Source organism: Acomys minous, assembly GCF_964271855.1.
Source record: "Acomys minous genome assembly, chromosome: 13".
NCBI lineage: Eukaryota > Metazoa > Chordata > Mammalia > Rodentia > Muridae > Acomys > Acomys minous.
This window is the reverse complement of record NC_140495.1, coordinates 109,160,884-109,183,540: the sequence shown is the minus strand read 5'-3', so window position 1 is coordinate 109,183,540 and position 22,657 is coordinate 109,160,884. Positions and strand designations below refer to the sequence as shown.

At 49.8% G+C, this 22,657-nt stretch overlaps 2 protein-coding genes across 7 annotated transcripts in view; one reads left to right on the top strand and one right to left on the bottom strand.

Annotated features, from left to right (window-relative positions):
* Positions 1 to 58: 58 nt before the first annotated feature.
* TAF11 (TATA-box binding protein associated factor 11) lies at positions 59 to 6,973 on the bottom strand. Its single transcript, XM_084754186.1, has 5 exons — positions 6,506 to 6,973; positions 4,460 to 4,608; positions 2,038 to 2,125; positions 1,439 to 1,535; positions 59 to 565 (listed from the first exon to the last, which is right to left on the bottom strand). Exons 1-5 carry the CDS (start codon positions 6,815 to 6,817, stop codon positions 435 to 437), a joined length of 777 nt encoding a protein of 258 aa, XP_084610312.1. The 5' UTR covers positions 6,818 to 6,973; the 3' UTR covers positions 59 to 434.
* A 1,309-nt stretch (positions 6,974 to 8,282) lies between these two features.
* The window catches only part of ANKS1A (ankyrin repeat and sterile alpha motif domain containing 1A), a 155,058-nt gene continuing 140,683 nt past the window's right edge, over positions 8,283 to 22,657 (top strand). For 3 of the 6 annotated variants that reach the window (XM_084754171.1, XM_084754172.1, XM_084754173.1), the window contains exon 1: positions 8,283 to 8,609. In XM_084754171.1, coding sequence (XP_084610297.1) covers positions 8,413 to 8,609 — 197 coding nt within the window. In that variant the 5' untranslated portion in view covers positions 8,283 to 8,412. The remainder of the gene's footprint in view (positions 8,610 to 22,657) is intronic. The other 3 variants (XM_084754174.1, XM_084754175.1, XM_084754177.1) reach the window with 2 other exon arrangements.

Here is a 22,657-nt window from a genome sequence, read left to right as displayed (position 1 = left end):
CAGGCAGGATCTCAGAGGCCAGCTTGGGTTACACACAGAAACTGTCTTGGAACAAACAAAAAACCAAGGCAAGTTTTATTTGGACACTGGAAGAATGACGACTTTTGTCTGCAACAAAATAAACTTTTCCATACATGTTGGAAAAGCTGTGGTATGACTGTCCTCGCGGTAGGTAATCACAAGCCAGGCTTCATGGTGAAGTCGCAGAGCCGTCTGTCTGGTTTCTCTGTGAAAGCATCTCGCTCTCCAGAAGATGCTAAAGGCCTTGTATCTTTCTTCTTCAAACTAGCCAAGACACAGTGGAGACAGTCTAGGATTGAGTGAAGGCAAGTCTGAGCCACACTGTATGCCTTGTAGATGTGACACTAAAATCAGCCTCATGCGTCCTTGGAGCCGCAACAACTGGGAGAAGTCTGGGACCTTTTCAGTTAGAGTTAGAAGAAGATGATTTTCTTGTGCTTTGAGTTGGGGATTTGCCCCTTGGACTTCAACCTCCGCACAGCCTCCCTCATGTGCTTGGGCTGCAGGGGAGGGGTTTCTCCCCACTTTTCGCACACATCCAGGGCTAGCGTGGGGAAAGAAGAAAACAACATCTCATAAGATTTTACTAATCACAAGAGTATTTGTTCTGGCTGTTGTGAAATTTGCCCAAGAAACAAACCAAGATGTTTTCCCTTAAGAGAATACTATAAAGTCAGGCGTGATGGCGCACGCCTTTAATCCTGGCAGAGGCAGAGGTAGGAGGATCTTTGAGTTCGAGGCCAGCGCAGTCTACAGAAAGTCCAGGACAGTCAGGGCTGCAAGAGAAACCCTGTCTTGCAAGAAAGAAAGAAAGACTCACACACACATACACAAAACAAAGTAAGGAAAGAAAGCTAGCTAGCTATAAGCCAGGTGAGGTGGTGCACACCTTTAATCCCAGCACTCAGGAGGACCTCTGAGTTCAAGGCCAGCCTGGTCTACAGAGTGAGTTCTAGGACAGCCTGGTCTACACAGAGAAACCCTGTCTCAAAACAACAAAGCAAAAAGAATCCAATAAAGCACATCACGCTGGCTTTGGTTATATCCCAAGGGTCTGGATGACGACAGTTTAAGAACAAATGGCACCACAGGACAGATGATCAGTGAGCAGCGGCCAGCTTTCCTCCCTGACCGCACTCTCAGTGGGACACTGCTGTCAGACCAGTGAGCAGCAGAGGCACAGCTGGTTTTGCCACCCTGGGCTAAGGAAAGGGATTTCCTAAATGGTCTCACCTCATCCTCCCCAGCCCCACCCACCCAGCAACAAAAATGACAGGAATAGCCACGCTCCCCTGCAGACAAGGCTCATCAACCTCCAGTGCAGTCGGGACTCCCCACGGACTCTTGAATGCCTTCATACAGACATTCTTGACAGGAGACCCCGTGAGAGCAATGCGGAAGAACCAACGCTACTCACCTTCTTCTACCACCTCCCCGACAAAAACTTTAGAAATACCAGACATGGCAATCACGACATTCTGAGACACAGAGGTGCCAGTGATGGACTGGATTAGCTTGGAAGAGAAAGAAAAGACAGCCTGTGTTAAAACAGTCAGTAGCCGGCTCTGGAGTGCTGTCGCAGTGAGTGAGCGCCACACTGAAGGCTGAGTGCTAAAATTGAGACTATTAAAATGATGGCCTGGGTCTGGAGAGGTGGCTCAGTGGTTAAGGAAGCTTGCTGCTCTTTGAGAGGACCAGAGTTCAGTTCTCAGCACCCATATTGGGAGGGTCACAACCACTTATAACTCCAGTCATGGGGAACTGATGCTCTCTTCTGGCTTTAATGGGCACCCACACACATGTGGTATACACTCACAGACACATCAGTAAAAAACAAAAGTGCAATCATTCTAAAACCCCAAGGGTTAATGTGTGTTATGACTCGCTGTACATGACATAGAAGGCAGGTGTTAGCCAGACAGTGAGAGGGTTCTCTCCCTCCTAGCAATCTCGGGTGCCTCACTTGAGAATGCTGAAACAACAGGGGAAGCCAGCGCACACACAGTCCATCCTTACCCTTTTAATGGCTGCCTTGGGGAACGCTGACCGGCGGTACATCTCATAACGGTTCAGCTGCTCCTCAGAGAAAGAAGAGACCAGGATTCTAGACAAAGATGAGTGAGTAAGTTGGTTAATGAGAATAAATGCTAAAGGAGTAAATCAATAAAAACAAGCCAACGACAGGGCGTGTTTGAAGGAGTCAATGCTTTATGCTGAGTGTTCATGAGGATGTCATCACATGTCCACTCCTGAGGAACTTTGGAAATCCAGAGGAAGAGGAAACCCAACTTCCTTTCATTAAAGACAGAAGCAGCTGGATGTGGTGATGCCTGCCCTCTCAGGAGGTGGGCCACCTTGCTCCTCCTAAAAGACAGCAATGTGTGGAGAAACATTCTATGCTGACTGTACGTCACACAGAAGCTTATGTTCAAATCAGAGTTCTTCAGTATTCAGCTTAGAGGGAAATATTAAAAATATGTAAAGTCTTTAGAAAGTTTTTGAGACATGATATACCGCAGGCTAACCTCTCAAATGACGTTATCAAGGATAAATTTGAACTTCTGATCCTCCTGGCTCCACTTTCCAGAGAATGGGACTACAGACGTGTTACCAAATCTGGTTTTACTCAGAGCTCTAGCCTCAGCCCTAATACTTTTTATTTAAATCATTGAATTTGGCCTAGCATAGTGGCACAGGCCTTTAATCCCAGCACTCAGGAGGTGAGGCAGGTGGATTGCTGTGTGTTGGAGGCCAGCCTGTCCAGGACAGCCAAGGCTACACAGAGAAACCTTGTCTTGAAAACAACAAAAAACAAAAATACAAAATTATTGAATCTGTGTGGTGTGTGTGTGTAAGGGGACACCATGAGGAACACAGAGTCTGTGTGGTCTGTGTGTGTAGAGGGGACACCATGAGGACAGACAACGTGAAGTAGTCAGTGTCCTCCCATCATGTGGGGATTGACCTCAGGTTGTCACACTTGATGGCAAGTACACTTACCTGCTGGGCCACATCACTAGCCCTAAATTCCTCAACAACAACAACCTTCTCATGTGAGTGCTTGCTTGTGTGTCTGTCTCTGCACATATGTGTGCAGGTGCCCATGGAAGCAGAGGGGCGGGCCAGGTCCCCCGCACTGGAGTTAGAGCATTTTAAAGCAGCCTGATGTGAGTGCTAGGACCTGGCTGGTCCTCTCTCAACCCCGAGCAGTCTCTCAAGCCCTCTGTATTCTTTATAGTTAATTCTTTTAAATAAATAAAAGATGGCTGAACCAGTTTTAGAAGATGAAGCAAGGTCTTAATAGGAAATTCACAAAAATACCAATGGCCAATCGGGCTGGAGAAACAAACAAACAAACATTACATATTACCAAGGAACTTGAAATGATTAACTACAACAGGATCACAGACAGGACTACAAGAGAAACAAAACAAAAAAAAATCACACCTTCCATAAATCTGGAAGTATGTTGAAAAGCCTTAGAAAGCACGCATACTAGTGTTTATACAACTAGTTCCAGCACTTGGGGGGCAGAGGCAGGTTGATCACTGTGAGTTCGAGGCCAGCCTGGTCTACAAAGTTTGTCCAGGACAGCCAAGGCTACACAGAGAGACCCTGTCTGGGGGTGGGGTGGGGGGGACCCACCACCACTACCACCACCACAACAAATACAACTAGTTTATCTTAGAAAGAAATGGATAAGATGTAAAGATGTGCCCAAACATGTAACTCAACATTGTTAAAAGAAACAAAAATGTAAAAACCCTGACCAGAATAGAGGGCTTCACAGTGTAATTCAAGAACAGGTGCGATGCAGTGCAGCCAGGAAGCACTAATATTTATGCGATTCTGTCTGCACAAGCACATCCCAATAGCTTCTCTTCCTCCACCCCCTTTGGGGCAGGATATTCTGCGTTATTTGCAATGAGCCCATATTATTGAAACCAGAAAATAAAATCAAGCTTTTTGAAGAAAATAATGAGTTTGTTGTATTATTATTGATAAGGGAAACACTGACCAAATGTAATATAAAGACAGCATTTTGAAAAAGAAATTATTTAATACCCTTACATTTATGTATTTATTGTGTAAGGAGCATGCCTGTGTCAGAGGACAAATTCCAGGAACTTGTTCTCTCCTTCATGAACTCCATGTGGTATCCCAGGATGAAACTCAGGTCATTAGGCTTGGTGGTAAGCCCTTTCACCTGGCATCTTGCTGGCCTGAAATTCTATGCAGGCATAGTGGTTCATGCCTGTGATCTCAGCACCAAGGAGGCTGAGGCAGAAGGATCAGAAGTTCAAGACTAACTTAAGCCTCAGGAGACTCTATCTCAAAAGCAAATGAGCAAAAAAGGTAAGCAAGAGTGGATGTGCACCTGAGTTAGAGCCCTGACATGGGGACAATTAGTGACTCATAGGGACAATTAGTGACTCACTGCATCTTCTGAATCTCATCTTCGTCCACTTTCTGCTTCTTCTCCTTTTTTTCCTTTGTGTCTAGTTTGAGTTTTTTGGCTGCAGGAGTAAGTAGTGATGAGTCTTCCCTCTCAGCGGCTGTTAAATCTGAGACGTCCTGACTCTTGAGCTGGGAGGAAGAGGGATACAAATTCTCATTACATATTTCGTACACTTTTCAGGCTTGGGCAAGGCCAGCCCAGCAAACCTGTCTATGCAGTAGCTGTCTGGTTCTAGGCACTGCCTACACCACCAGCATATGAAGCCATCTAGCTCTCCTTTAGAGTCCAGCCAGGAGAGAAAATGAATAATCCTGCTTTCCAGTTTAGCCATGATCACATAGAGGTCCTGTATCTGCTTACCACAGTGAGGGGAAAATGCCAACGATCCAAATAGCCGCTCTCGTTTGGGCCCGCGCTCTGCCCTCGCTGCAGGTGTCAGGGCAGCCTTCCTCATACGGCAGCATGTCTGTTCTTGTTTTCTCTACTGGTTCATGACGTCTTTCCCGTTGCTAGATTGGAGACTTTTTTTTTTTTTTGAGACAGAGTGAGTCTCTCTACCTTGTTGTCCTGAAACTCTCTATGTAGAACAGGCTGCCTCCACCTCCTGAGTGCTAGGAGCAAAGGCTTGCACCACCACGCCCAGTTTGGGAACTTCTTTTTCTTTTGTAATTGAAGACAACATCTCGCTTTGTAGCCTAACCTGGTGGCGGCCCAACACTCCCTGGTCTCCAGTTTGTGAATTGTCCTGCCTCAGCCTCCTTGCTGGGATTATCGATTTGTACCACCATACCGAGTTTAAACTAAGAACCGAGAGATGGCTCAGAGGTTAAGAGCATCGGCTGCTCTTACAGAGGACCCGGGTTTCAGTACCAACACCCATATGGCAGTTCACAACCACTAGTAACTTCAGTTTCAGAGGATGTGATGCCCTCTTCTGATTTCCACAGGGACCAGTCACATACATGGCAAACAAATACACCCAGGCACCAGCACTCGGGAGGCAGAGGCAGGCGGATCGCTGTGAGTTCGAGGCCAGCCTGGTCTACAGAGCGAGTCCAGGACAGCCAATGCTACACAGAGAAACCCTGTCTCAAAAAACCAAAAAAAAAAAAAAAACAAAAAAAAAAAAAAACCCAAAAAAAACCCAAAAAAAAAAACAACCAAACAAACAAACAAAAAAAAAACAACCCAAAAACAAAAAACAAAACAAAACAAAAAACCTCATATAATAAAAAAATTTAAGTTATGCATGCATCGTGTGTGTGGATTTGCAAGTGGAAACCACAGGGCAGCTTTGTGGAGATGGTTCTCATCTCCCTTCATGTGGGCTCTGGGCTCAAACTCCAGTTCCTCGGCTTTCACAGCAAGCGCCTTTACCTGCCGAGCCATCCTGCTTGACCTAAGCTAAAAACTTTCTGAAGATGTTTATTACTTACATTTCTCTTCACATAAGCACCTATATGTATTGTATTCATGACAAGTGTAATCCAAACTGTGTCCTGACCAACTTGCTGTAAAATCTTAATAACATCAAAACTCATTAATAAGATTTAATGGTTCCTTTAAAAAGAAATTCATGCCAGGCAGTGGCGGCACAGGCCTTTAATCCGAGCATTTGGTAGTCAAGCGGATGTCTGAGGAGGCCAGCCTGGTCTACAGAGTGACTTCTACGACAGCCAGGGCCACACAGAGTGAACCGTGCGGAAACGGAGCCTGAAGAACAGAGGCTCAACTAGGCTACGATGCTTAGCTTTTTGAAACGGCACTGCCGATGGTTTTGATCAGGCTCCGAAAGCCCTGGAATTTAACCCCCAGGACACTGGTTCGACGTACCACAACTGAGCTCGGTGCTTGGCGGCCAGGACTAAGCGCCACCTACAACATCTTCCTGTCCCCTCCACGGCCCCTCAAGGTTGCACACTAACAAAGAGTCGTAACGAATCCTGGTTCTCCTAGCTTTGGAATCCGGGAAGCAGTCAGAAACGCAACCCGGGAATCCTTCAGCCTGGCCAAGCTCGCACCTACCTCGCTGTCCTCTGCCGCGGCTTCTTTCAAGTCCGCGTCTCCATCCCGGTCCGTTTCCTCCGGGATCCCCTCAGTGTCGGCAGCCGCCGGGGCCCCAGGAGTAGCCCTCATCTCCTCTGACTCCCCTGGCTCTCCGCCTTTGTCTGTGGGCGACTCCCCAGTGTTGTCCATCGCGGTAGAAGCGGCCCAGAGGCGATGGCAGCACCGCCAGACTGAGGAGTGAAGGACGACTAGCTGGTCCGTAGAGCTGGTGCTTATGTCTTGTCGTCGCGCCGAGATGACGTCACTCCCACCGGTCCTCGGATGGGTCATTTTCAGAAGTGCGTTGACAACTCAAGGGATTCATTTAAATTGAATTTGATTTAGCGAGAAAGCAATGTAGAAACGTGGATCTTCTGCTTTAGTGAAGAAGCGTCCTTGAAAGAGCGCATATCCGTTTGCTGAGAGGCCTCTTTTCCTTCTCCTTTCTAGAAATGCAAGGAAATTAATTCTCCCTTAACTTGACTCTTTCAGCGCAAAGTCTGGGACACGAGAAAACTTAGCCTGACTGTTAGCTGCTGCTTTGTACTGAACAACTTCCAGCAGGGACCCAACCTCGTATTTTCCAATTCACCAGGGAGTCGCTACGGCTTCCCTTCTGTTCCGCAGGCATCTCTAGCTGCAGCAGAACGTATCCAACGCTTTCAGTCAGCGCCTCAACCATTGGCTACCTGCCTCGAGTCAGAACAGGGTTAGTAATATCCGGAGAAAAACCAGAAAAAAAAAAAAAAACAGTCGCCCCTTCCCAATTACATCCCCCGCCCAGTCCACTAATACTCAAAATTGGGACTGGTTTCCCAGAGCTGACTTTTAAAATATGTTTGTTGAATCTCACGACAACTAAGAGGAAGGTCTCTTCTGACCATTTATTTCACTTGAAGAACGAGGACACTGCTTTAAATTTTTTTCTTAAAAAAATGTATTTCATGTGTATGGGCGTCTTGGCTGCATGTATGTCTGTGCACCGCACGCTTCCTCGGTGTCCTGGAAGGACAGGAGGGGGTGTTGGTTCCGCTGTTGTGACAGCGTCGTGTGGGTGCTGAGAATCAAACCCAGATCCTCTGACAAAGCAGCCAGTGCTCTTAACCCACCTCTCCAGCCATTCTCGGCCCCTCCTTTTGAGATAGTGTGTCACTATGTAGCCTTGGCTAGCCTGTAACTTGCTTTGTAGACCAGGCTGGCCCTTAGACTCACAGAGCCGCACCAACTTCTGCTTCCCGAGTGCTGGGATAAATGGCGTGTGTAGTACCGCCCGGCCAACTGCTGTTTCAAAACTCTCCGGTCTTCCCACACGGAGGCACCAGGGGGCGGGATTTTTCATGTCTGCGTATTCCGTGTTTAATCTAGGCGTCTTGAACAGAATTGAAAACACAGGTAAACGTTACCAAATTTCTTTTTGTTTCTACAGCGCCTGGACAAATCACAGTATTTCCAGTCCCATGAGGTCCCACACCTTTGGGAAGGAGAGCACTTGAGGAGGCTCCGACAGGTGGGGCGCGTGTGTTCTCTCCCACCTGCTGAAAGGGCGGGTGCTCTGGGCGGGGACCCCATCTCCGCCGCAGGTCTCCGCTTCGCGAGCCTTGGCTAAGCTCCTAAACCTTCAGTCACCTGCACGGCGGCACGGAGCCCCGCCCACTAGGTGGGCAAGGGGGCGGGGCGCGGGGGCGCGGTGACGCGTGACGCCGGATCCCGGAAGTGACGCGCCGCGGGGGGGGTAGGGAGGCCAAGGAGGCGGGGGGGCGGGGGGGAGAGGGGGTGGCGTCCCCGGCTGGTTTGAGGGGTTCGTTGCCCGGAGACGGAAAGTTTGGGAGCCGGAGCGGGCTCTGCGCGGCCCCGGGTGGGGTTTCCGAGGGGTGGCGGTCCTGGGGATGGGGAAGGAGCAGGAGCTGCTGGAGGCGGCCCGCACCGGGCACCTCCCGGCCGTGGAGAAGCTGCTGTCCGGGAAGCGGCTCTCCTCCGGCTTCGGCGGCAGCGGCGGCGGCGGCGGCGGCGGCTCCGGTAGCGGCGGCGGCTCCGGGGGCGGCGGCCTCGGATCTTCCAGCCACCCGCTCTCCAGTCTGCTGAGGTGAGTGCGCACGGCGGGGCTCGCAGCCTGGACGGCGCGGGATCCCTGGAGAGGTCGCGGCTCCCGAGGCGCGCGCGGCGCAGGCCGGGCTCTCGCGTCTGGCGTCGCCCGCTGCGGAGAATGGGGGGAGTGCCCAGGTGGCAGCCCGCGCCGCATGGCACAGCTCGGCATCACCCTCGCCTGCCGTGGGGTGCCAGCTGCCGCTTCTCACAAAAGCCACTTGAGAGCAGACCGAATTCGCGGAATCCCTCTCACACCCTGCAGGAACTCCCACGCCGTGTAGAGCCTCGCGACTCCCCTGCCGGAGCACGTTCTCGTTTCCTTCTCATAGGAACTTGGAACGTTTCGCCGGGGTGTGTTGGGACCCGGCTTTTGTTTGTTTTTTAAATTGCTTCTGCATTGAGCGCGCACGAGGTGTTCAGTCTTTGAGCCCCCCTTGCGCCTGAAGCTCAGTGTTCCGTTTCCGTGTAGTCATTCTCGCTGCGTTCGTCCAAAAGGCATATGCTCGTTTCCCCTGGGGACTTAATCGGTAAGAAACCAAGGGTTGGAAATACTTTCTTGGGGGAACTGAGGTGCGTTCAACTTTCTGAGATCTGTGAGACACTTGGATCTGGGGCTGCAAGGCTTCGGTGGTGGTGGTTGGGGGGGACGACGACGGTCTTTGTAGCTTACAGGGGAGATTGGAATGCTCTGTCAGAGAGCCCAAAATGTGTTGGTTCAGCAGCGCTTTCGTAGCTGTTTTCTTTTCCTTCCTTGTTCTTTTGAGGTTTTTAAGAAGTGGAAGTTCACTTAGAAGTGACTGCGTTAGCTTTTGTTCCCTATCAGTTCATGTACCTCGGTGTGAGTGAGCTTGGTGAGCTTCGACCCAGGAAGCCCAAGTGTTCAGTACTGAATCTCAACCCTCAACTCTTCGGGGAGATTTTAAAAAGCACTCTGGAGTCCCCCTTCCTCTGCCCTCCCCAGGACTCAGGGTTACAGCCACTGTCGTTGGCTTTTTTTCTTTTTTCCTCCTTTAAACGTGGATGCTACCTCAACTTCAGGGGTTCCTGTTTGCTGAACAAGCACTTTTCGGACAGAGCCATCTTCTTAGGGGATGGTCAGTTTCTAAATAAATTGGTGATCCTCACTGTCAGTGGTTGGAACTTCAGAGTACAGATGTCGCCCTGGCATGGTTAGAGGTCAGAGCCCTCAGGGGAAGGTGCTGTGAAGGTTTGGGGGTAGGTCACTTATAGTGGGGGATGTTCCAGGGCAGCACACCCTCATCAGGGGCAGAGAAAGGAGACCTATTTGCTGCTCATGGCCTTCTCGGGGAACTTCTCGCTTGGGGGCTCGAGTAGTGGGGCGGTGGGGGGGGGCGCTTAGAGGTAAATAAGAATGTATCCACTAGGTCTCCCCTAGTGACAGTCTTTCTCATGCTGTGTTAATGCCTGGAGACAGTGTCACAGGGTCTCCTAGTTAAGGTCACCGTTGCTTCAATGAAACACCATGACCAAAAGCAACTGGGGGAGGAAAGGGTTTATTTGGCTTGCACTGTCACTGTCACACCACAGTGCACCACTGAAGGAAGTCAGGACAGGAACTCAAACAAGGCAGGAACTTGGAGGGAAGAGCTGATGCAGAGGCCGTGGAGGAGTGCTGCTCACTGGCTTGCTCCTCATGGCTTGTTCAGCGAACCCAGGACCACCAGCCCAGGGATGGCCCCACCCACAGTGGGCTGGGCCCTCCCCCATCGATCACTAATTAGGGAAATGCCCTACAGCCAGATCTTATGGAGGCATTTTCTGAATTGAGGCTCCCTCCTTTCAGGAGGCTCTAGTTTGTGTCAAGTTGGTCTAAAACTAGGCTGCACACAGGTGTTCAGTAAATAAACACGGAACACATTGTTTTCTTTTTCTCTTTTTTATTCAGTGCCTCACTATGTAGCCATGGCTTGCAACTCATTATGTAGACCAGGCTGGCCTTTAACTAGCAGAGGACCCCCCCCCCCCCACCTCCCAGGTGCGTCACTAGACCTGGCCACTTTTCTTTTTCTTTTTTTCTTTTAAATTCCACCTGTACTCTTTTAGCGTCCTGTAGTTTTTTTTTTCTCGAGACAGGGTTTCTCTGTGTAGTCTTGGCTGTCCTAGACTCGCTTTGTAGTCCAGGCTGGCCTCGAACTCACAGCGATCCGCCTATCTCTGCCTCCCGAGTGCTGGGATTAAAGGCGTGCGCCACCACGCCCGGCCTACGTCCTGTAGTTTTGCTGTCTGAGAGGTGGGGAAAAGCTACCCACATTTGGAAGTCCCTCTCACTGGGGGACCTAGACTGTCCAGCATCCTTACTGGTACTCCCTCAGGCAGAGGAAACACTGCCCAGAGCGAGCTGCTGTCTAGGTAAGCGCGGTGGTGAGGTCTGTGGAACACACTGGTTTTACTTTGGTGTGTGGATCGGTGTGTCCATTCCCGAGGGTCACAGAGCTGCTGGACCTGCCCCCCCCCCATGGCTACAGATGCCAATGGGCGTCCCAGTCTCCCAGGCCCCTGCGGCCCTTGTTGCAGTGGGTGTGTGTCATCAGTTGAGGATGACCAATGACCCTACTGGAAGGCTGGGGCCTCGTGGTCAGCGTGTGCCCTCTCTAGGGTTGGTGAGTGAGTCCTTCATGTGCTGAGTTACTGTTGCAGCCTGTGGGCCCGTAGCTGGGCGTGCTGACCGCGTCTCAGCAGATGTACCCTCACCTGTAGCTTCAGTGAGCCCAGATAGATGTACCCTCACTTATAGCTAAGTGCAGTAAACTGTAGCCTACCTTTCTCCTGAAGCCTAAGGATCTTACAGCTGCAGTGAGCATAGATAGATGTTGCATACTGCTTCTGTGTTTGTTTCCTCATGTGTTTATGACCCCCTTCCCTGATCATTACACAAAGGGTTTGTATGTATTCTGTGTGTGTGCATGCATGTGTATGTGGTCAGACAGTCTCTGGATCCCTCCTGTTTGCTTCTCCCCCGGCCCTGGGGTGACAAGCAGACTCCACCACTCCCGGCATTTTTATAATGGTTCTGGGGATTGAACTTGAGTCCTCATGCCTACAGGGCCGGCACTTTCCCAGCTAAGCGATCTCCCTCGTGTGTGTGCTGGAGTTACAAAATGCTCCCTTCTCTCCCCGCACGCCTGGTCTCTCAGAACCATCTTCTACTCGGGTCTTAGCCTCACACGGCCGGTGATGGCCCTCATACACAAAGATCTTGCCAGCTTTTAGGGTGTACATGCTGCCTGTAGTGGACAGCAGTTCACTGTCCCATCCTTTGTTTGCCTGCCTTTCACAGCTCATCTCTTCGGTCTGTTTGCTGGCTTGGTTGTTACTGCTGTTTGTTTGTTTGTTTGTTTTGTCAACTGACACAAGCTAGAGTCATCTAAAAGGAGGGAACCTCAATTGAGAAAAGGCCTCCTGATTGAAGGGCACGGGCCCCGTCCATTGTGAGTGGTGCCACCCTGGGCGGCGTGAGAAAGCAGGCTGAGCAGGCCACATGGGACTGGCCGGTAGGCAGTGTTCCTCATGGCTTCTGCTCCAGTTTTCCTCCATGTCCATTGCCTTGACTTCCCTCGGGTGCAAATGTGACCTGAGAGTTCGGAGCTGAAGTAAACCCTTTCCTCGCCAAGTTGCTGTTGATTATGGTGCCTGTCATCTGTCACCCTGAGGTTTTTCCTGTTGCAGTCCTCGTCCATTGAGAGTACATCTGAGTCATAATGTCAGCCAAGAAGACCCCCCACTAGAAAAGTGTTTTCAGACACCGTGTACTTACTGTCTCCCCATGCAGCACAGAGCACTAGATAGGTCCTGAATTCACAGTCTGCTGCCATCAGTGACCACCACTTAACGTGTAGACATTAACTACTTTGACCCTTACTCTCCGTAAGATAAGGGTACTGTTACCTGCCATATAGATTCTGCCCATATAGATAATAAATGCGGTGAACACACTGCACCCACTGTGAGCTGGCCTCGGGTCGTCACGGCCTGTCATGGTACACTTGCTATGTGCAAATACTGTTTCATTCTAAGCTTATTCATTTATTTTAGAGACAGGATCTAATGTAGTCCAGGCTGGCTTTGAACTCATCTGTAGCCAAGGATGACTTTGAACTTCTGATTCTTGGTCTTCCAAGTCCCGAGTGCTTTGATTTCAGGTATATTCCACTTAGACACATTTTAAATGGTGTCCTTTCATGTTTGGTGATCTCTTCTTTGAGCAGTGGCAGGTTAGAAACAGTCAGCAAGGGACAGGCCCTGATCAGGCAGACATGGGAATGCCATTCGTTGACTGGGTGCCCATCGTCTGCTTTGTTCAGGCCAAGAGATTGTGCACTGTGAAATTATCTCATCTAGCGTGTAGTAGGTGCCATGTGAGAATTAACCCTCCTGACGCGTGCGCAGTTCGCTAGTAGAGTTTATAGTAGTATAGTATGCATGTGACAAACTGACAAAGTGGAGTGTGCTCCTGCCTGCCCCTGGTTGTTTGAAGCTGTGGAAATGGACGTTTGCAGCTCTGCACACCTGAGTGGGCCCACAGCGCTGTCCTGCTCTGTCTTAGTGCTGTCTGTTAGGAATTTCAGCTAGTAAATAGAGATTATGTACATAGATGTTTAATCTTTCTATCCAAAATGGTGCAAATATAATTTTTGTTACTTTACGAATACTCAGTAGGTTAGCTCGTTCTCCAGAGTGTCCAGTGCTACAGAGATCCTGCTCTGCACGGTCTCTTCTTTGTGTGGTACGCGTTTTCTGTTTCATGGATCCACACCAAGGCCTTCGAGCAAGGGACAAGAAACCTTTAAACTTTTTATTGGGTGTGTTTAGCCCTAAGCACATAGCAGACATGAAAATTTCCTGTAACAGCTGTCTGTGTTTAGGCTTATAGTGAAACTACTGATGTCCAGGAAAGTGATTTATGTCTGAGAATACAGTAAGATTTAGGTTAAAAGGCCAAAAGGTCAGTGATGAAAAGAAACTTACCAGGTAGTTGCTTAAAACTGTAAGTTAGTCCCATGCCGTGGGTTGACGTATGTGAAAGGGACAGCTAAGCGAGGTCCATGGCAGTCAGACAGGGCCAGTCAGAGGTGCTGGTCACGAAGGAGGCTCTATCTCGGCTCTGGGCAGTTCTGTGGTCACAGAGGCTTGCTGAGGAAGTCCAGGAATCTATGGGCAGTATCTCTGGATATGATTTTAAGCTCCTTTTTACTCTACTATCTTGTGAAAAAATAAAAACAAACAAAGGGGAAAATCCCACAAAGGACATGAAATGTTTCCCAGGGGAGGCCAGAAGAGGGGGCTGGATCCCCCAGAATTGAGTCACAGGTGGTTGTGAGCCACTCTGTGGGTGCCAGGCACTGAACTCAGGTTCTCTGCAAGAGCAGCCAGTGCTCTGAATGACTGAGCGGCCTTTCTGTTCCTAAGAACTTCGTGCATACTTTTTTTTAAAGTGTGGTTTTGTTGTCTGGCAGCCCTCTTCCCTAATTTTGTAGTTGCTGTAGGGTATGGCCTTCTCTAAAGGAGAATGGCTACTTTGTTCAAAACGACAAAGAAAAAAGAAAACAAAGTAGCAATTCTGGCGCTGTGTGCTACTTTACCTCTAGGATCTCGGCTTGGGAACGCAGGGCAAGGCTGGAGTTGGCTTCTGCCTGTCCCGCCCGGGCTTGACTTGGATCTTTCCTAGGAGAAAAAACAATTTAGCAAGTGCCACTCTTTCTTTTTTCTTTTTCTTTCTTTTATTGAGACAGGGTTTTTCTGTGTAGCCCTGGCTGTGCTGAAACTCACTCTGTAGAATAGGCAGGGCTCAAACTCACAGAGATCCACCTGCCTCTGCCTCCCAAGTGCTGGGATTAAAGGCGTGTGCCACCAGTGCCCTGCTGAGAGTACAGCTCTTACACGGAGGAGGACAGTTTGCAGCAGAAGACAGTTTGTTTTTAGTTAAGGCTGTGCTCCCCCTTTCTCCAAATCCTCCAGTGGAGCTCAGTTTTCCCTGCACTAGCCTCAGAGGGTGAAGAGCTGTGTGAAGTGTGACCTGTGTCCGGGTCAGCCCCTGTGTCCGGGTCAGCCTCGGCTGTTCACTGTCAGGAGATAGCAGGGACCAGAACCAGCAGAAAGGGAGTGGCCCTCTCCAGATTATTTTCTCTCCCAGCAAAGATCCAAGCCCAAGATCCTCGGCCTGGCGGGGGCAGGCAGACCCTAGCCCCGCACTCCACTCCCAAGCCCAAGATCCTCGGCCTGGCGGGGGCAGGCAGACCCTAGCCCCGCACTCTACTCCCGAGTCTAAGATCCTCGGCCTGGCGGGGGCAGGCAGACCCTAGCCCCGCACTCTACTCCCGAGTCTAAGATCCTCGGCCTGGCGGGGGCAAGCAGACCCTAGCCCCGCACTCCACTCCCAAGTCCAAGATCCTCCATATGAAGTAGATAAAGGTTTTTCTCCAGAAAACCGCCTTCAATCCGCTTCCCAAGTTTGCTCACGCGGAGGAGCTGTGAATTTGGGTTTTCAAGAAGGAAGGTCCAGATCATTTCTGCCCTGCTTTTGGTAGGAAAGTGAATACTGGGTTCCATGGTGCACAGACACCAAGGAAACCCCAAAAGTAGGCAATGGAGGACTTGTTCCTGGGAGCCACACTGCCCGTCAGGTAGGAGAAAGGGCTCCTTTTTGGAGCATCCTGGGAAAATGTTTCCCACATTGATTCTAAAAGATTATGGGGAGATTTTTCTGTGGTGTAGAAAATTACATCGTGTAATATGTTGCACCCATAGAGCATCCTCAAATAATTTTGGTGTGGTTAGAGTTAGTGGTGGCAGCCCAAGAAATTATATGGTAGGGCTTCCAATTTATCCTTCCTCAGTAATTTATAGATCAAGCTCATTTAGTTTACAAATCAAAAAGGAGCTTTTAAAATAAGTCTCTTGTCTGTCTTAAAGCCAGCTGTATCTGCTGGCCCTGTCACTGCGGTCACTGAGCCAGTGGGGGAGGATGTGACCTATGGGGACAGAGCTGCCTTCAGGCCGCTGCCCTGGAGCTCAGGACATCAGTCACAGCTTGTGACAAGGCAGGTCAGGAAGTTTCTCCAAGCCTATGGTCTCATAGGTAGAGTCTGCCTGGGCTGGTCTCCATCTCTCCAATGTCAGATGAGTCAAAATAAACTACGCAAGGCATGTATGGCCTAGCGTGTGTCCAGAGGTTATAGACTGCCGCTGCTCGGAGCATCCTTGGGAGCCACTTGCGTCCACCTTTGATGAGCTGTACCGACGAGCGTGCTTGTGAAGGACTTGTCTTTCACTGTTGTCATTTTAACTTTATAGTATGTGACAATACCAGCTCCTGATGCTTTCGCAGGAGACGGCTCTCAGTCTACACCCCCAACAGCATCTCTGCTTCCCAAGCGCTGGGTTTAAAGGTGCACACTTCCATGCCCATCCTAGGAATCTCAGTTTTAAAACACCAGAGTGGCAGGTCTTCCATCCCTTGTTAATGTTTGGAATTGTGGGCTTTGGGGGCTGAGGGGTGTGCTGGCTGGCTTTTATGTCAACCCGACACAGGCTAAGAGTCGTCTGGGAAGAGGGAACTCAACTGGAAAGACCCTGCCATCAGACCGGAGGCTTCTGTGCTGCATTTTCTTGATTTATGATTAGTATGAGAGGGGCCTAGCTCGCTGTGGGGGGGGCACCACCCTGGCAGGTGGTCCTAGCTCGCTGTGTGTGTGGGGGCACCACCCTGGCAGGTGGTCCTAGCTTGCTGTGTGTGGGGGGGCACCACCCTGGCAGGTGGTCCTAGCTTGCTGTGTGTGGGGGGGCACCACCCTGGCAGGTGGTCCTAGCTTGCTGTGTGTGGGGGGCACCACCCTGGCAGGTGGTCCTGGGTTGTATTTGAAAGCAGGTTGAGCAAGCCAATAAGCAACATTGTCCATGATGTCTGCTTCAGTTCCTGCCCTGACTTCCCCGATGATGGGATGTGACACAGAAGTGTAGGCTGAGATAAAACCTTTGCTCTCCAAGTTGCTTTTGGTCCTGGTGTTTATCACAGCAATAGAAACCCAAAGAAAGGCACGGGGAGAGTGATGTAAGCCCCTTGGTGGACTGTGGCGTGGCTAGGACAGTATGTTTCTGTGGTGAGTCAGCCTGTGTCTGTTCACACTGTCACAGGGCCTGCAGCTCACTGGTGCTGGCGTAGGGAATGTGAACCCACAGCTTATTTGTGTGTGCTCAGTTGTTAGTTGCCTGGTTATTTCTAGACAGGATCTCACTGGAACTCACTGTGTAGATCAGGCTGGCCTCGAACTCACCAAGATCTGCTGCTGTGATTAAAGGCATACACCGCTGTGCTTGGCTGAGACCTCTTTTTAGTTTGAGGAGTGTAGACCCCTGCTTTATTGTAGAAAAATCTCAAAACACAAGAACACCCACACAGTTTTGGGTTTTTTATAATCCTACCACCCAAAGCTGTGACTGTTGCAATTGTCTGTGCATACTTGGACATTTTTTTCTGGGCAAATCTTTTTTAAAAATGGAAATGACATCATTCTGATAATAACTTGTGTCAGACTTTAACATCACATGTTATGAAAATGTCCTTGTCATTTTCTATACTCTCGCCTTGTTTTAAGAGCCTTGTAATGTCTATGGTATTTAGGAAGTGTCATTTAACTCCTTGCTGGCAGTGGGATATGAGGGTTTTTTAATTTTTCTGCACTTAGGACAGCTGTGATGAAGATTTTTGTTAGGTAGGTTTAAAACTTTGAAAAAAAACTTGTTACATTAATGTTATTTTTATTTTTTGAAAAGATTCTCTTTTTATTTTATGTGTTTGGGTGGTTTGCCTGCATGAATGTCTGTGTACAGTGTGTGTGCAGAGGCCAGAAGAGGGTGTCAGATCCTCTAGAAAATGGAATTACAGATGTTTGTGAGTCATCATGTAGGTATTGGGAATGGAACCTGGGTCCTCCAGAAGCACAGCTAGAGCTCTTTACTACGAGCCATCTTTAGTCCATGTTTTTATTTTATTTTAATTTTTTTGGTTGGTTGTTTTCTGAGACTGGAATTCTCTCTGTAGCCCTGACTGTCCTGGAACTTGCTCTGTAGACCAGGCTGGCCTCGAACTCAGAGATGCACCTGCCTCTGCCTCCTGAGTGCTGAATTTAAAGGTGAGTACTACTACCACCACCTGGCCTGTGTTTTTATTTTATTTGTTTGTTTGTTTTTGCTTTTTTAAGACAGGGCTTCTCTGTGTAGCTTTGGCTATCCTGGATTTGCTTTATAGACCAGGCTGGCCTCACTCAAACTCACAGCAATCCACTTGCCTCTGCCTCTGCCTCCCGAGTGCTGGGATTAAAGGCCTGCGCCACAGTGACCAACTCAAAGAGCATCTTGTAAGAGCAGGGACTCTCCTTCCACCATGTGGGACCTCAGGCTGTGCGTGGCGTCAAGCAGCTTTACTGGCTAAGGCGTATCTCTGTCCCTAGCATAGGGTGTTGTGGTGTTTAGGGTGTCTGTCTGTCTGTCTGTCTGTCTGTCTTCCTAAATGTGTGTGTCATGTGCCTGTGCCTTTGCAGAGGCAAGAGCATGTGTGGAGCGTCAGTGGCTAAGAGTTCTGCTGCTCCTGCAGGAGACCCGGTTCAGTCCTCAGTCCTCACACCAGGCAGCTCACAGCCGCCTGTAACCCTAGTCCAGGAGACCCAGCACCATGTCCTCGACTCCTAGGACTGCAGTCGGCACCTGTCCCCACGTGGACATACACATGTGCTCATGACGAATCAAAAGTGGGTTCTTGTTGTTTTGCTTTGTTACGAGAAAGGGATGTTGGGTCTCTTGGAGCTAGATTTACAGGGGTTTGCAGGATGCCCAGCTTGTTAAAGTCAGTGCTGGAATCTGGACTTCAGCCCTTAGGATTAAAATTTTTCTTTTAAAATTATTTTATATATATATGTGTGTGTGTGTGTGTGTGTGTGTTTGCCCTCATGTATGTATGTCTGGTGTACCACGTGAATGCCTGGTGTCCATAAAGGCCTTTGGATCTCTTGGAGTGGGAATCAAAACTGGTGGGAGCCATCATGTGTGTGCTGAGAATCGAACCTGGGTCCTCTGGAAGAGTAGCCGGTGCTCCCAACATCTGAGCCATCTCTCCAGCCTGAAAGTAGGAGTTTTAATGGTCAGCTTAGGGCTTACGCATATTCAAAGGCAAAACGCTTAGAAGAAGGCCGCGAGCAGCAAGCACAGAGGAGCACACTCTTCCAGCTCTCCCTGAGTGCTCACGGAGCACTGCGTCACAGGACGAAGCTTACATTTTCAAGGCAGGAAGTGTTTAACTAGGACAAATAAAGTAATATTTTAAAAATTGCTGTCCTTTTAAATTTTGTTTATTTATTTACTTATAGAGACAGGGTCCCTGTAGCCTCCAACTCACAGAGCCTGGTATTGAACTTCTGATCCCCTGCCTCTATCACCCAGGTGCTGGGGTGTCAGGCGTGGGCCGCTGTGCCTGTTCACTCATCCCTTCTTTTGGGTGTTCAGGGCTTTCATTTTTACATATCTGTGCAGATTCCATATACATTCCTTTCATTGTATAGAAAGTTCAAAGTTTCAAGGGGCACATTTTATTTTCCCCACTAGAGATGGAGCCCACGCTCTCACGCGTTCTCGGCCAACACTACTGCTGAGGCCCATGCCCCACCTAGGAGCCCTTTATTCCAGCTAGAGACAGGCTTGTGAATGCTGCTCTGAGTGCTGAGCAGGGGGATCACAAAAGCAAGGCTTCCTGGGCAACTTAGCACGATCCTGCCACTAACTGAGAAATATAAAAAGGGCTGGGAGTGTAGCTCCTTGATAGAGTGCTTGCCTAGGCAGCATGCCCGAGGCTCCACCCTCCAGCAAACCAAAGACTTAAAAATGGAAATTGTTATTCTTGTTTGTGAGGAGATGTGTAGAGTGGTGTCACATCACCAGGAAACCTAGCCCGGTTTATTGGGGACAACACTTCTACCATACACCAGTGCTTGGTAGGGGCAGAGGTCTGCCTGTACCCCAGCCCTGTTTGTCCACACGGAGCAGTCTTTGTTCAGTTCCCTTTACCTGAGCAGTCATTGTAATTTCCTTTCCCTTTTTCTTCAGCCCTGTTCCTTCTCCAGTTTCTTTTTCTGCAAGTTAAAGTTGAGCCCTATTTATAAAAGTCCTGTAGCAGGCAAGCTCACAGGCCTGCTCGGCCGGCCACTTCCTGAGGAGGAGGAAGACTTGTTTCCCGGTGTTTCCTCTTACGTCTTTACTTACTTTGCGTTCGTTGTGCTATGGCCTCACAGCCTGGAACGTGCTGTGCAGCTGAGGACGACTGTGGACGCACCCTCCTGCCTTCACTTTTTCAAGGCTGGCATTACAGGCGTGCACCACCACTCCCAGCCTTAGCTCTTCCCTCAGCCTGGAGAGGAGCCCAGTCCTGGTTTTTCCCCATCCATGGACGTCTTGGTCCTTGGGCTGAGCATGAAGAAACCGGTCCATTGTTGACTCTTCTCACTGGGTCTGCTGGCTGAGTGCCCTGTGGGTGGTCTTCTTCCCAGATAAGACTTGATGCAAAGCCTGGCTCTTCCTGCACTGTTCATGGTTGTCAGCTCTCCTGACCACTGTAGGTAGTTGTGTCAGCAGATAGGCGTGTACATGTGTGTGTGTGTCCTTTGCATTCTTTATGCTTGCCTCTGCATCACTATTTATAGTTCACCTGCTCAGTCGTTGTTTCCACTTTACAGATGAAAACAGCAAAGGTTAGAGGGGGTTAAAGTTGGCCAGCCCAGGCCGGGCGGTGGTGACGCATGTCTGTAATGCTAGCACTGGGGAGGCAGAGGCAGGTGGATCTCTGAGTTCCAGGACAGCCTGGTCTACAGAGTGAGTCCAGGACAGCCAGAGCTACACGAGAAAACCCTGTCCTGAAAAGCAAAACATAATGAAACAAAAACAACAAAAAGTTGTCCAGCCCAGAGCCACAAGGGAGAGGGGCAGAAGCAGGAGTCCCTGCAGCCCCTGAACCCTGGACCTCAGCACTTGTTAGAACACTTGGAGACTTCAGTAAGGCTTGATGTACTTTCCTACAGCAGTTGCTTTTACATACCTTGCTCTGTGCCATGTATTTCCAGCAACATTCATTCTCATCAGCTCTTTGGGAAGGCGGGTGCAGTGCAGCCAGGTCGCAGGCTGCTGGGAAGGGCGGAGCTTAGAGCTGACCGCAGGTGGACTGGCTCCAGCTTAGTTACTGAGCACCTGGGAGGCCTTCCTCTTCCCTAGACTGGGACTCAGAATCCCTGTGGACCACTTTGATTACGTGAAATTAGGTCAGCTCATTTCTTCCTATTCATTGCCTTTTGTCCAGAATATGGGAACATTGGATGAAGTGATGTCCGTCCCTGGACACCAGCTGACCGTGTTTTTGAGCGTGTGAGAGATGTTGCTCATGTGGCTCATGACGAGGGGACACCTCTCAGAAAAGTCTTACCTTCCTCACAACAAGCTCATGGAGTCATGAATCTTACCTGTGAGAAAAGGCAGAGTCTTCGGTCAGGCAGAAGCGGCACACTGCTGTGGCCATAGTGGGTGCAAGGGCGTGAGTCTGAACGACAGGCTGGAGGTCTGTGACTTTGTGCTCACATCCATACACTGTGCTTGTGTGTGCTCGTGTGCACACATACACTCGTGACCACGCCCTGCTGGCTCTCGTATGCGTGCGTGTGCTCTTATAGCCAGACTTGTGTGTGCTTATGTCCAGCCACGCTTTCGGCTCTCCCGTTTCAGGGCCCGCCCGCCTTCTAGTGCTTCACGACTAGACCTCGGGTTCTCAAATTAGATTGTCCAGAAAGTGATTTGCCGAGACTCTGAGCTGCCTGGGTCACATGACTGTGGCTCATAGTTGAAGCCTGGAGTGCTGAGATGGGAAACTGTTTTCCATAATCCTTTGTGTTTTAATCTTCAGTTCTTCAGTGAGAGCATTAGTGTCCATCATACTGATGAAATTCAAAGAGGCCAGGAGATGTGCCTAGGACTGCAGCCCTCTTCCCCAGTCTTCGGGGTCTGTTGGGTGGAGAGCCCATGGCTGCTGGAAAAGACTGGCCCAGAGGCTATGAGGCAGCCCCTGGGTCCTGTGTAGCGAGCAGTCGTGGGATGCACTATTACTTTACCAGCAATAAGCACAGCTCAGATGTGGGAACTGGCAGAGAGTCTGGATCTGTCTCTTGTAATCTGTCGCTTTTCTGTAATTGTCCATATAAGATCCAGCTGGAGACTCGTTTCCGTGCTAGTCACTCCTCAGCTGCTCATTTTGCCATCATTAGCAGACGCAGCACAGACTTTCAGAAGGGTTTTAAGTAAACAGCTCAGTATTTATGGCTTTGCTTTCCGGTGGTTAGCAATATTCTCTCTCTCTCTCTCTCTCTCTCTCTCCTCCACTCTCTGTCTCTCTGTACACCCTCTCTGTCTCCCCCCCCCCTTTCCTTCTCCTCCTCTTCTTCCTCCTCCCCTTCTTCTTCTTGAGACAGGGTTTCTCTGTGTAACTGCTCTGATTGTCCTGGAACTTGCTTTGTACACCAGGCTGGCTTTGAACTCACAGCGATCCACCTGCCTCTGCCTTCCAAGTGCTGGGATTAAAGGCGTGCGCCACCACTGCTCGGCTTGCAGTATTCTCTTTTTAAAGATGTTTTCAGATAGGGTCTTATTGTTGAGCCCTTGCTGACCCTCCCATATCCTACTGTCAGCCTCTCCAGAGTTGGGGTTATAGGTGTGCATCGTGTGTGTGTGTCCGTCCTGTGGGTATGTGCAAAGTTGTACTGATTGGTTTTGTGTCCACTTGACACAAGCTAGACTCATCGGAGAGGAAGACGCTTCCGTTGAGAAAATGTCTCCTTGAGATGCGGCTGTAGGGCGTTTTCTCAATTAGTGGTCAGTGGAGGAGGGCCCAGCCTGTTGTGGGTGGTGCCATCCCTGAGCTGGTGTCCTGGGTTCTATAAGAAAGCAGGCTGAGCAAGCCATGGGGAGCAAGCCAGTGAGCAGCACCCCTCCATGGCCTCTGCA

Coding starts and splice junctions, on each gene's coding strand:
- TAF11 (XM_084754186.1), bottom strand. CDS start 6,817: ATGACCCATCCGAGGACCGGTGGGAGTGACGTCATCTCGGCGCGACGA. Junction 2,126..4,459: donor GATGAGATTCAGAAGATGCA/GTGAGTCACTAA, acceptor ATCTTTGTCTAG/AATCCTGGTCTCTTCTTTCT. Junction 566..1,438: donor CGGGGAGGTGGTAGAAGAAG/GTGAGTAGCGTT, acceptor TCCCCACGCTAG/CCCTGGATGTGTGCGAAAAG.